At 55.0% G+C, this 12,969-nt stretch overlaps 2 protein-coding genes across 2 annotated transcripts; one reads left to right on the top strand and one right to left on the bottom strand.

Annotated features, from left to right (window-relative positions):
- Positions 1–574: 574 nt before the first annotated feature.
- On the top strand, positions 575–2,637 carry B0H18DRAFT_998608 (uncharacterized protein). The gene is made up of 10 exons (XM_048045503.1): positions 575–667; positions 736–1,322; positions 1,395–1,443; positions 1,507–1,559; positions 1,616–1,632; positions 1,687–2,008; positions 2,079–2,096; positions 2,151–2,223; positions 2,290–2,445; positions 2,515–2,637. The coding sequence occupies exons 2-10, from the start codon at positions 1,007–1,009 to the stop codon at positions 2,537–2,539; spliced, it is 1,029 nt and encodes a 342-aa protein (XP_047895279.1). The 5' UTR covers positions 575–667; positions 736–1,006; the 3' UTR covers positions 2,540–2,637.
- A 1,249-nt stretch (positions 2,638–3,886) lies between these two features.
- On the bottom strand, positions 3,887–11,865 carry B0H18DRAFT_1117604 (ketoacyl-synt-domain-containing protein; the record flags this gene model as incomplete). The annotated part of the gene is made up of 18 exons (XM_048033613.1): positions 3,887–4,596; positions 4,656–4,799; positions 4,853–5,671; positions 5,728–5,891; positions 5,944–6,353; positions 6,408–7,819; positions 7,869–8,071; positions 8,124–8,259; positions 8,319–8,433; positions 8,484–8,645; positions 8,695–9,917; positions 9,967–10,517; positions 10,570–10,814; positions 10,865–10,949; positions 11,001–11,290; positions 11,350–11,596; positions 11,649–11,782; positions 11,833–11,865. The coding sequence occupies 18 exons, from the start codon at positions 11,863–11,865 to the stop codon at positions 3,887–3,889; spliced, it is 7,083 nt and encodes a 2,360-aa protein (XP_047895278.1).
- Positions 11,866–12,969: the final 1,104 nt, after the last annotated feature.

Raw genomic sequence — 12,969 nt, 5'->3', positions numbered from 1 at the left:
GTTGATGTCGTGCGTACTTACATTGACGCTTTAATGTGGCGCTCACTCGCGCAGATATTCAATTTTCTTGGGCTGTCCTGGGGCTGTCACAAAGCCCAACCAAATCTTCAAGGAAAGAAGATGCTCTGCTCTGGTTGTACCAAGGTTGTACGTACATACAACTGATGATAATTTCTGGCATCACGAGCAGCCTTATAACGCCCACGTGATCTAGCTGTCGCGTCTGTGGCACACTTCAAGTTGATCAATGAACTTCAAGTAGCGCGTCTCGCCCATCTTCGCCACACCACCTTCATAGCTCTAGCGAGTTACTCTCGCGGTCACTCGCTCTCTGTTCCAGGCTGTAGCATGTTCTTGGTGTCCGAACTTGAGAAGTGCCGCCAAGCGTGTTTTTGTCCATCCACTGGCCCGATCACCAGTTTTCTATGAGGAACAACGCGTCGCCGTAACGTCCTCACACCTTCACATACATACAGCAGTTAAGGTATTAAGTACTTCGATGGAAGTGCGATTATGGGATGTCGGAAAATCGTCACGGTGGTCTGGACATGCAGCCACCTATGATAAATAATACCAAATATGCTTCATCAGGAGCCCCCACCACCACTCCGAGTCCGACCTGCATTACTCAGTCAGTGTCGACGTCAAGCTCAGTATAATAGACAAAGTGAGTGTCTGTTGCCATTGACTGGTTGTGTTACGTGTTCTTCACTTACCAAGATCTTCTCATTTTAGCATCATTTTTATCAGCGAGTTGACGGCGAGAATACTCAGGCTGTAGACCAACCGACGTCAGTTGTGTGTGACAGCTCAGCGCCACTGTATGGCTGGCTGGTAGCTTGATGATCTCGAGTGGTCATACATGCGCTCTATCTAGGTCAATGATGTGGGTCAGCTGGGGTGTATATAAAGGGGTGTATATGCCAGTGGGCTGAACATCAACGCTGCGTGATTCCTTGACCTCCAACCTGCATTACTCACCCACTTGAATCGCTTCTGTCACACGATGCCAGTGTCGCCGCAATCCTACACTCGCATTGTCTACGCTCAACCAACCAAGGGTCTAATCGATGTGAAGACCTTCCGTGCCGAAGAGGTACCTTTTGACCTGAAGCCGGGTGCAGATGAAGTCGTCGTCAGGATTGACTATCTCTCGCTTGACCCTGCGATGCGGCTGTGGATCAATGATGGGGACAACGAGTTCAACTATACTGCTCCGGTGCAAGTCGGTCAAACTATGAGAGGCATCGGCCTTGCCACGGTAATCGAGGCTGGCGAGAACAGCGGCTTCTCAGTAGGCGACCACGTCAGCGGAACGGTTGGTGAGTGAAATGCGGCACCTATACTGGCCGGGATAAGGTCATTGATTGGGACTGTACTGTTGCCCTGATTAGGCGTCACCGAGTATAACACAGTGAAAGCAAGCACGCTGACCAAAATAGAGTGCGTAGTCCCCACTGAGTTGGATGCCGTCAGCTCACCAGCTGTCGCGCCGCTCATTGACAGTCTCTCAGAGCGATCACAGCTACTTGATTTCATTGGTCCCTTGGGACATCCAGGTATGCTTCGTCTCATCGATTTGAGTCATCTCCGGGACTCACTCCAATCGACTTAGGCATCACTGCGTACATAGTAAGTCCATTGCGTCCGAGTTACCCATTGGTACTCACTGCAAGCCTCATGAAGGGCCTCTTTGACATAGGCCAGATCAAAGCGGGCGAGACCCTCGTCGTCTCGGGTGCCGCAGGCGCCGTTGGTTCCCTTGTCTGCCAGCTGGGGAAGGACAAAGGGGCGAAGGTATACGGGACCGTCGGCTCTGCCGAGAAGTGCAAGTATCTCGAAGAGGATGTCGGCGTTGTGAAGGCGCTAAACTATAAGAGTCCCACCTTCCGTGAGGATTTCGTTCGCGAGTTCGGCAAGATTGACGTGTTCTTCGACAACGTCGGAGGCGAGATTCTGGACTTCGCGCTCACGAGGCTGAACATGCATGCAAGGGTGGTCTTGTGCGGTGAGTGGCTTAATGCCTATTGTCGAGTACTGTGGCGCGGTTTGCTCACACTGAATGACCCTCGCATCAGGTTCCATCTCTTCGTACAGTAAGTCTACAAGCACAGGCTGATCGAGCTTGCACCTTCCTGACCACCCTTCAGCCAGCGAAGCAGTGCCTTTCAAGAACTTCTCGCACGTCTTCTTCCACCGAGCTAGAGTGGAAGGTTTCAGTCTGTACGTTACGGTCATCGTGTATATTGTACCAATTGCACGAACTGATATTTCCGTGATGAATCTCAGCATAGACCAAGGGCACCGTTTTGCAGACGCCAGAGCATACCTCGCGGAGAAGGTTGCCCAGGGTGCCTTGAAATCCAAGTACCATATCCTCGAAGGCATTGAAGAAGTTCCGATGGCAATCAACATGCTCTTCAGAGGTGAGAACAATGGCAAGCTGTACGTCCTCATCACCGATGTCCTCGGCTTTCTGGCTTACTTCCATACTCATGATGTTCAACTCCATAGGGTGGTCAAGATCGCGCACGACTAGTCTTCTCGTATAGGTTAGCCTGCATGTTCAACTCGAATGATAGCACAGTATAGTAAGCTGTTGTACAATGGATTCTCGTTTGACCAATCAGACTGACTGTCATGAATGTACGTGAGCTGTTCGACATAAACCTGAACTCAGACTACGCTGCGCCTCATAACGTGGGCTAGTGTTTGTGACTTGACGTCTTCTTGGCGGCTGGCTTGGAGCTAGATGACGACGAATGGTGGTGGTGGCCATCATGCGAATGGCTTGACTTCTTCGCCTGTAAACAATGTTCAACGGCTCTCGAACAACCTTACCGCATGTACGTGTCGAGAGCTCCGCTCGTAACGCACCGGAGTATCATCTGACTTCCTCTCAGGTGCGGCCTTGACAGCCTTCTTCGCATGCTCCTGGGATAGAATACTTGGTGTCAGCGGCAATCACCAAAAGGGTAGGCACAAAGCTTATGTACCGAATGCGGCTTCGTCGTAGACGAAGAGTGCGAGGAATGCGAGGAATGATGAGCGGCTTGAGGGGCAGCGATCCGTCGCGTTACCGTCGTGTGGTGCCTATGATTCACCTTGATGTTCAAGCTGAGCTTGACAGGCAGAAAAGGGAGGACCATTGCGATGCGTCAGTCTGCCTGTCCTGAAAATACTGATCGGAAAGGGGGCAGTCGGTATGGAGCGCCTTCCACAGACGGCCAGGGGCCATTTATGTCACATAGGCTACACAGCACGTCGGAGAGCTATCCCAAGGAGTGACCCTCATATTTCAAGATAGATGGATACCCGAGACCTGCCAGTGTCGCATCACCTTGAGATGGACTCTAGCAGTTTCATCACACCGAGACCACACTATGTATCACTGGCACTTTCAAAACCGCACAACTCTCACGACGCCCAAGACTTACCCCTGATGGTGTTTTGAACTATCTTATACGACATCGTGCCCGTATTTACGCATTTCTCGAAACAGTGGACAAATGTCAGCGGGAGCAGTGCATACTAGATCTGCAGTGTGGAGTGCCACTGTGGACCATACCTAGCGTAGGGGAAACCGCACACGCGCGAACCGCACGGGTCGCAGCCATCTCCAGATTTCTATGAATCGCACCGTGCAATGTCCCTTAAGACGCGAGAGGATCAGGGCTATCATACCGATGTTCACGTCACCCACGCAAACGCATCGCACTGATGAACAAACAAATAACATTCATCGATAGCGATTTGCGTACGACACTACTACAAGTATACGACGAACACAGCGGCAGCACAGAACTAGTCATGTCATGTCGTACAGTCTATTAACACAACAGCCGACGGATAATAATATACACACATTCGACGGCGATGAAGCGACTCAGTTGCCCGGCAGATATCCAATGCTACGCCAGTACCCGATCCAGCGATCCACGTCCTCGCGATCAATCCCAGGCAACTCCGGATCCTGCAGCGTGACGGACGCCTCAAGAGCATTCTTGATATCCATACCGTGTACCAGCGTGTTCATGACATCCGGTCGGGGGTTGCTGTCCTCGAGGAGAAGCGGCAGACGGAAGAACTCGAGCAAACGCAGACCACGTTCAAGATATTGGGTCGAGGCCGGATCCGACGTGAATGAGAGGCCCGACTCCAGACGCGAGTACCACTCGGTGTATGGTGCGATGGGTAGGTTGAGAGCGGAAGAGAAGTGGTGCATAGCGGCAGACCAAGAGACGGGACGAGGGTGCTGCACATGCAGGACGCGGGCAGGAGTATCGAGGAAGTCTACCATGGCAGCAGCGGAGGTGTCAACTGGTATCCACGTTGCGTCGCCAGAACCATCGGGGAGACAGCCAAGCGCAAGGCTCGTGGAGATCATGGAGGGTATCCATTCAGTCGTGCGCCATGCACCATTTGCGCCACCACTGAGCTGACCGAGGCGTACGATCGACGGGTTGCAGATGTTCCGCTCAGCCGCCCTCTTCAGAAGCTGCTCTGCAACCCACTTCGACTCGCTATAGCCCGACCCGATGGCGACGGACGGGTTGTCGACGAGGTCTTCAGCGATGGGATCCTTGGAGATGTACCCTAGATCATATGACATGTTAACGGATTAGCATATTAGATACGATGTCTATGATACGCACTTCGGAAGATGCCTGCTGTGCTGGCAAAGAGCAGTCGCATACGAGACTGCGCACGGGCGGCAGTTGAGAAGTCGAGCAGCTTCCGCAGTCCAGCAATGGCAGACTCAAAGTTAGCGAGGGGAGTACCAAAGTCGATTGGCCAGGCTGCACAGGGCCTTCGTCAGCATATCTTCATAGAAGCATGTCAGGATAATTACCTAGGTGGATCACATGTGTGACGGTTTGCGTGAGCTCCGAGTACATCTCTGCACCCACGCCGAGCTGGTAAGCAAGAAGATCACCCTCCAGCACGGCCAACGTGTCCATCTCGACGACACCGATGTCAAGACCTCGTGATTCGAGTGCCGTCTTCTGCCTAGCCTTCGCAGTCTGGCCATATGCACCCTTCCGCACGAGGGTGTAGACCTTCTCGCACTGGGAGCTACGCAGCAGGCGTACGAGCAGATGCGCTCCAACGCTACCAGTCGATCCTGTGACGAGGACCACCTTCTTCCCGTCCGTCTCACCGTTGATGGGTTCTCGCACGGGCAAGTCTTTGCCGTAACGCTCCAGCATGGCCACCATCTCCTTCTCCTTAGGGCCCATCTGCTCCTGCCCACTCGTAAGATCTTCACCAGAGCCGCTAGCCAGTGCCTCCTCTCGCCGTTTCTCCAGAACTGCCACGGTAACATCGGCAAGCAATTGAATTTGAGACACGGCTACGACCTCCCGAAGCGCATGCGACAGTGCCGCAGCGCTGAGAGAGTCGAGCCCGTACGACGTCAACGGCACATCCGCGTTCAGGTCGCCCGGCGCGATATCGAGGACACGACAGATGATCGAGGCAATAGAAGCGTCTGCGCCGTTCTCCTGAACGGCGTCAACCTCGGAAGTAGGGACAAGATGGTCGTAGAGAGGGGAGCGGCCAAGGTTCTTCTGCACGGTCGACCAGTCGAAAGCGGGGATGTATTGCCAGGCACGTCTCCCAGATCCGGAGCGTACTTTCTTAATAGCATCGCCAATATATTCGCAGAGTTCTGTAAGGATATGGACGTCAGTTGCGAGGAAAATTTGAGGATAATGTAGTACGTACCCCAACCTGTCATGCCCCAGCTATGAAGATGCTTGAAGCGGGTCCAGTACACAATGTCGCTCGTGGAGATAGAGACGTGCAGCCCAGTGTCAACGATGAAAGGTGCAACCACTGTGCAAGCGGTCGAGTACTTGCTCGTCAAACCGGTCAATCCTGTATTGGCGCTTTCGAATTCGGTTAGCCGAAAACCAGAACCACATGATCATGCAGCCTCACCATGCATAGTTCGTTTGACCGGCATTCCCGAACAAACCGCATACGCTCGACGTTGCGACCACGAATTCTAGCTTCTCCATGCCTTCCTTGCCATCGAGAACGTCTTCAAGTACATGGAAAACGCCGATCTTGGCTTCCACGGACGCCTCGAATGATTCATGGGTCTGCATCGCAAATGTCCTGTCAACCATGGCAGCGCTCAAAATCATGCATCCGCCCAGAGGTAGATCAAGGCTAGACAGGAGAGCACGCATGGCGAACGGAGACGTCGCATCAACGGCTTCCACCAGTAACGTGAGATCCGGGAGCGACTCAAGGTACGAGAGCAGTCGCAAGGATATGAACTCAGCCTTTCGGGTAAGCGACTCACGTCCCGAACGGGATGTCAGAACGATGCACCGTGCTCCTTGCTTCAAAGAAAGTCAGTCCACGTTCCTGCATGACATACTTCATGTACGCCTTACCTCGTACATCCAAAGCGCGATTTGCAAGCCAAGACTGCCGATTCCACCGATGAGCAGGTATGCCTTCTTTGCATTGAACAGGTCGGTGGCGATTGGGACCTCCTCCGGAAGCGCCTCGACTAGGTCGAGTGGCTGGCGGACAAGCTCCGAAAAGTCGGGCTGCCTGTTTAGGGCCGACCGTAGGATATCGCCTACTGACCACGGGTCATCAGCCAAAAGCGTTCTCAGCCCATGGTATGAGTCATCCCAAGCAAAGATCTTGTACCGGGGATGGCGAAGAAGATCATCGAGAAGGACGTTCCCGTGCGATCCATCCGACCCGGAGACAACGTACTTCGGGTGCTGAGACAGGACAGCCCGTATTTCCGAAAGACTCGCTGCGGCTGGTAACGCAGCTGCTTGCACGCCTATGCGGTCGTAAACGGCCAGGAGCTCGCTGCCCAAAGCTGAATCGGCATGTGTGACGACAACTGTCGACTTCCCGAGACGAGAGGGTTCAGCGAAAGCTGCGGGTCCGATAGCTGCACCGGCAACTGCGTTAGCGAAGAATTGAGGAACGAGACCGTCTAGAGGGGTGAAGTCCACCAGGCTGCCAACATGCACGACGGTGACATTCGAGAGCTCTCCAAATGTCAACCCGGCGACAGGAGATTCCCTGCCTTCTACTCTTCCGACGAAAGCCCACGCATCGCCATATTTCTGCGCGACACCGGTAACGTTGACGAGTACGTGATCCTCGGGTACATGAGGGGTGGAGATCTGCTTGAAAGCACCTGCTTCGTACGTCCAGGGCTCATCAGTTTGGAAGGTGGTCTTGTCTGCTGGCGGAGCAGATTCTACGATCCGCGGGGCCGATACGATGCCATCTGTGTCCACGGAGAGTTCGTCCTCGCAATTCGGATCGGCTGCAAGTTGATGAACGGCGGCCTTCCTCTCTTCTAGAGTCCACGAAGCATCGAAGACGGCGCCATGAACATTCCAGGAGCGGTACTCCCTGCGGATCGAACGACTGAAGCCAAGCGAAGCATCTCCGTCCAGGCCATTGGTGGCAACGAACCAAAGGGAAAGTGGTGCGAGAGGGTCTACTTCAGCGAAGAAGCGCTGGAGCTCGAGCTCACGGCCCCTGACGTACTCGACGATGCGTACGTTGGGGTCAGCAGCACCTTTCTCTCCATCGACCGTGGCGTAGCCTGAATCTGACGATGCATCGCTGGCGGGACTCGTTCGTCCCCGAGATTGGGCTGCAGCAGCGTCGACGCGCTTGACCCGAATTTCCGTCGGTTGGAGCACGAGCTCGTAGCGGGCTTCGATCACTTTTGCCGTCTTGCCGTGCAAAGCAACTTCGAGGTCAGTGATGGTGCAGAGCCGCTCGCCCGCCTCCGTGACGACAGTGAAGTCGTACACCAACGATTCTGGGCAGGAATTAAATCATGCCATGGAGATTGGAGCATTTGTACTCACCAGGCGTCCACTTGACGAACGTCGCGTGCGTGAAGATCTTTGCGGGGAACGGTTTCTGCAGCAAAATATCATGGACTGCGAGCGTGCCGATTTTCGCAGGAAGGTAGTATCGGCCTTTGTCCCTGTTACCCGTGATGGCGGGGTGAACCAGGATGTGGAGCGCTGAATCCAGGATGGCGGGGTGAAGAATGTAGTTGGAAATGCTAATGCGGAAAGTTGAGTAGAGTGTTTTCGACATCAGCATGCAAGACTCACTCTCCCAGGTCGCTTTCAGCGCCGCGGACCTCCACGAGTATCTCCTCTCGCCCTTGCTCGTCGTACCCGCGTCCGCTCGAAATGATCCGTTGATAGGTCGGACCATATTGCGCGAACGAGAACCCGTTGTAGAATGCTTCAGAGGGCCGTATGAGCAAATTAAGTCTTTCACTGCATAAGAAATGGACGCCACACCTTTCATCTCGATCGGCTTCATGCGCTCGCGGATCTCCGCGATATTCACAGGGGGCAAGGTTTCGTAGTCGTCATCGCTCTTCGCGAGACAGCCTTTCGCGTGAATACGGTTGTACTAGGGTCAAGAGTGAGTAAATCACAGCTGTGATATGAAGCACAGCGTACGTTCGGCGGCCAAGTCTTGGTAAACTCCGTGGCTGTTGCACTGTGCACACTCCACCGATTGCCGTCCTGTCGAATGTCCACCGGCGTTGGCTTCTCAGACGACAACGACAGGATCGACATGAACTCCACGTCCCACAGCTTCTTCGCACCAAATTCCAGCGCCTGGACTCCTGTCAGCGAAGCTAACCCTAGAGGACGCATGAAAACTCACCATTTCGAGGTAGCCTGCGGCGGGCATGATGGGCTCGTCCTTGATCACATGTTCTGCAAGCTCGGGGTGCGTCTTGGTATTGACGCGCAGCTGAGAGTAGTTCAGAGGACCATTTCTCCGCTGGTGTTGTCGCGCCACCTCAAACGTCGATGCGTAGTACGGAACTTCCTTGCTAGCGAACGGGAATGTGGGAATGTCCTTACCAGGAAGGTCGACGATACCGCACAAGGCGTCGAAGTCGACGTGGTGCCCTGCTACCACAAGCTTCCCCAACGAATCCATGAAGGTCTGGACTTCGACACCCGCTGGAGCCTCCGAGGACTTCGGTCGACGCACCGGGCATGTAACAAGCGAGTTCGTGCCCGCCATCGCAGAGATATAGCTAACAAGCACGGGATGTGGCCCCAACTCGACGAACGTTGCGTTCGTGTGCTTTTGGAGAAGCGACTCCATAGCGCTGGTAAACTGCACAGGTCCGCGCGTGTTGTCCCAGAAGTACTCTGCGGTGAACACGTCGGTCCACTGCTGGCCGTTCAACGTGGAGTACGTCTCGACAGTAGGCAACGTCACTTCGTACTTGGGAAAGATCTCTCCCACGCGGCGCTTGTAGTCCTCCTCGCAAAGGTCCATCATTCCTGAGTGAACCGGGATGCGCGTGCGAAGTCTCGTGGCGAACATGCCAGCTTTCTTAGCTTTCTCCACCGCCTTGTCGATATGACCGGTTGCACCGGAAAGCGTAACTGCGTCGGGAGAGTTGTAGCACCCGATCTCGAGCACACCCGGACCGAGCTCTGCGAGCACTTCTGCGATGATCGGCTCCGCCTGCTCCGGTGAACAAGCCAGGGCAGCCATCGTGCCGTCCTCCTTCTCGAGCAGAGACATGGCCTTGCCACGGGCGATGGCGAGCTCGAGAGCGAGAGCCTTCGGTCCCGCACCACTGGCGTAAAGAAGGGCAACCTCACCAGCGGAGTGGCCGAGCGAGGCGTCTGGTCGAACCCCAAGAGCAGCGAGCGTGTCGACCAGGGCTAGCTGGAGCACAGTGAGCGAGGGAAGAGTGATAGCGATGGGCCAAATGGCACCGAGCGTGTCGCTGTTGATGGAAGTGTCTGCGAAGAGTCCGACATCGTTGATGAGGCTCTGACCGGTCGCCGAGAGATAGACTTGGTCAAGCTCGTTCACCGTATCGCGGAAGACCGCGGAGGTCTTGTATAGGTCACGTCCCACTACGCTGCATGTCAGCATGAATAGTTGTGCAGACGAGGGGGGACTTACTGTTCCAGTGCTGGGGACCCTGTCCGGAGAAGACGAAGACGAGAGATCCAGTAGTCTTCGGTCCAAGGAGTGGTTCGCTGAAGCGCGACACCTGTCCATTGGAAGCAACTGCGTACGAACGCCAGGTCATGGAGCGAGCACGACGTCCCAGCGCACGCGAGACGGCGTGGTGGCTTGCATCGCTACTAAGCCCCTTCAAAGAATCGCCCAACGCAGCAGCGGAACGAGGAGAGAGACCGGCAGCAACCAGCAGAGCGGGCGCTTCTCCGCACCAGAAAGACGAAGGGACCTCTGCGCGTGCTGGAGCACCCTCTACGACTGCGTGACCGTTCGCACCGCCAATGCCCGAGCTTGTCATGGCAATCAGGGGTCGCCCCGACGGCGCCCGGGACTTGAGGGGCTCTGTCTCCACGGGGACTCGGAATCCATACTCCTGCCAGCGAATCTTCTGATTCGGATTCTTGAAGTTGACAGTTGGGGGAATTCGACGCGTCTCGAGGATAGAGGCCACTTTGCTCAGCGAGGCGAGAAACGCCGTTATCTCGAGATGTCTATCACTATCATCAGTCACAAGTCTCCAAAACCGTGTGAGCAGGCACGCACCCAACGTTACCCTTGACAGAGCCTATCACAAGCTCGTCGTCGCGCTTGAACTGAGCGCCGACCCAGTTGGCTTCAGTCGGGTCGCCCATAGCAGTGCCCGTCGCGTGCAATTCAATGAAGTCGACTTCCTTAGGCGAGCGATTCGCCATTCGGAAAGCACGGACCATCGTATCTTGTTGAGCGGCTGCCACCGGGGCGTTCACGGGCGCGAGCGAGCCCGATGAATTGACGCCAGTGCCTAGGATCTAGGGTGCAATCAGCAAACTATATGGCTCAGTCATTCGCGGGTACATACAGTAGCATAGATCTTGTCATTGTCGCGCAGGGCGGCGTCAAGAGGCTTGAGTACAATAGAGACTACACCTTCGCCACGACCGAAGCTGAGTATCGACAGTCAGTAATTGAGCAGTGTGAGGTATCTGACGACTCACCCGTTCGCGGATGCATCGAACGGCTTGCACTTGCCGTCCGGAGACAGAACTCCACCTTGGGAGTAGAGGACCCACTCGGAGAACCTGTGGTTGATCTGCGCACCTCCGACAACGGCTGCATCACATTCGCCGTTGCGCAGGGCTTGCACCGCAAGGTGCGTAGTATACAGAGTCGAACTGCACGCGGTGTCGAGCGCAAGGGACGGCCCGCGAAGGTCGAGATGATACGAGACACGGTTCGCTACCATCGCTGGACCCCAGGCAAAAGAGCCTCGAACCTCGGCGTCATCCTGAGTGGCAAACACACGTCTCAGCACTGATCGACGCCTCGAGATAGACGGGAACTCACATGGCCCGATACAGAAAACATATCTTGGTCGACTCCCGACATGTAGCATCCGACGTTCCGGCCTCTATAGTCGATGCCGGAGTCTAGGAGTGCTAGGAACGTCGTTTCGATCAACTTGCGCGTGCCTAGAGGCATCAAACGCGCATCCTTGCTAGTGATTCCGAATTCTACATGGTCGAAGAGACCGATGTCCTTGAGGAAGGCGCCGGTGTCCGTGACGACTTGGCCGGTTCCAGACCCTTTAATCCTGCAGAGGTAATGAGGATTACGCCAAAGGAAGACAGTGTAGTTCAACTCACGTGTGGACGTTGAAACGTTCGATGGGGACTTTCTCGTAGGCCTCCCCACCGGACAAGAGGAACTCGAAGAACGACTTGTGATCTAAATTGGTCGAGCTCCAGCTACCGCTTGGCAGTTCTGCAGCAATGCCGCACTGAAGGTAAAGTCAGCACCAACGGGTCACACGCGACGTTACGAACATACCAGGGCAATAGGAAAGGGGACGTCCGGAGACATGGCGGACAGGGCCAATTCGGGACTGAAGGCATGAGTCCCGGCCTGAACGAGCCTTATATCGTGGAGTTGCACGTTTGCTGCTATGTCTAGATAGGTCGAGGAATTCGAAACGAATCATGATCTTGATCTTGCCGTCAGGTCCTTCGGACACCACCCGCGGGAGTTTGCTTGGGCCCAGGTCGATCAGCATGTTCTGCGCGCTGTGGCCGAACGCGCTGTTGATTACCCCGCGGGTGTGACGGCAGGCTATGCTGTAGCGAGGCAGCCGAATCTGCACACATAATTCTGAGAAGTCTGCCTAAGATGCCACAGATCCATCTCTAGTGCGGCATTGCCGCGCGGGCCCATCAACCGTTCCGAGCGGTCAATCTTGTCGAAGGGAAGTCCGGAAGTGAATGGGAGATATTGGGATTGTGCCGAGGCTTGTTCGCATGTGACTCTAGGTGAGGACTAGAACATATCCAGAGAAAGATCACAAACGAGCCACGGGCGGCAGCAGAGCTCGATCCTGTCAGAGACTGGGGCTCCACGACGTGCTGTCGGATCTGTTGGACGGCTTGCGACATGCTGTCGGATCTGTTCTGCGGCTTGGGCCACGAGACGGAACCGTGAAGGGCCCATATTCAGCCGGGTGCTCGTGCCCCGATATGGGCCTGAATGCAAGGCTTTGGGCTGGCTTTGGGGTCGACTGCAAGCTATGATAGGCCTCATGTTATTCCATCGAACTCTTCTCGGGCATCCTTAGTCCCCAGGGGCATAGTACTTGCATTCCCGCTTTTCCTCATATGATGCATCGACACCAGGACGCAGCTGGTAAACGTGTTTGATGTCAGGTCGCAGAGCCTCGTGGCTGGTCGGGGTGGGCAACGCGGGCATTACAGAAGTTAGGCGGATAGGTTGCGAGCCACGTCTGATACACGTAGGCAGCTGTATGTTAGGTCTTCGATAAAAGCAGCCCTAGAAGTTAGAGAGCGAGAAGACTTGCGAGAAGACGTGCAGGAACGGAGGAGAATGACGGCTTGCCACTACTCACTGCGCCACGATCGGCGAACCATATATGGCTAACGCGACACGCGACAATCCGGCCTATCGGGATAATTACGA

This window comes from Fomitopsis serialis (assembly GCF_022376445.1).
Source record: "Fomitopsis serialis strain Sig1Antser10 chromosome Unknown B0H18scaffold_21, whole genome shotgun sequence".
Classification (NCBI taxonomy): Eukaryota; Fungi; Basidiomycota; class Agaricomycetes; order Polyporales; family Fomitopsidaceae; genus Fomitopsis; species Fomitopsis serialis.
The sequence above is the reverse complement of the archived record's forward strand: the minus strand, read 5'-3'. Positions and strand labels throughout refer to the sequence as shown.

Coding starts and splice junctions, on each gene's coding strand:
- B0H18DRAFT_998608 (XM_048045503.1), top strand. CDS start 1,007: ATGCCAGTGTCGCCGCAATCCTACACTCGCATTGTCTACGCTCAACCA. Junction 1,323..1,394: donor CCACGTCAGCGGAACGGTTG/GTGAGTGAAATG, acceptor TGCCCTGATTAG/GCGTCACCGAGTATAACACA. Junction 2,224..2,289: donor AGAGTGGAAGGTTTCAGTCT/GTACGTTACGGT, acceptor GATGAATCTCAG/CATAGACCAAGGGCACCGTT.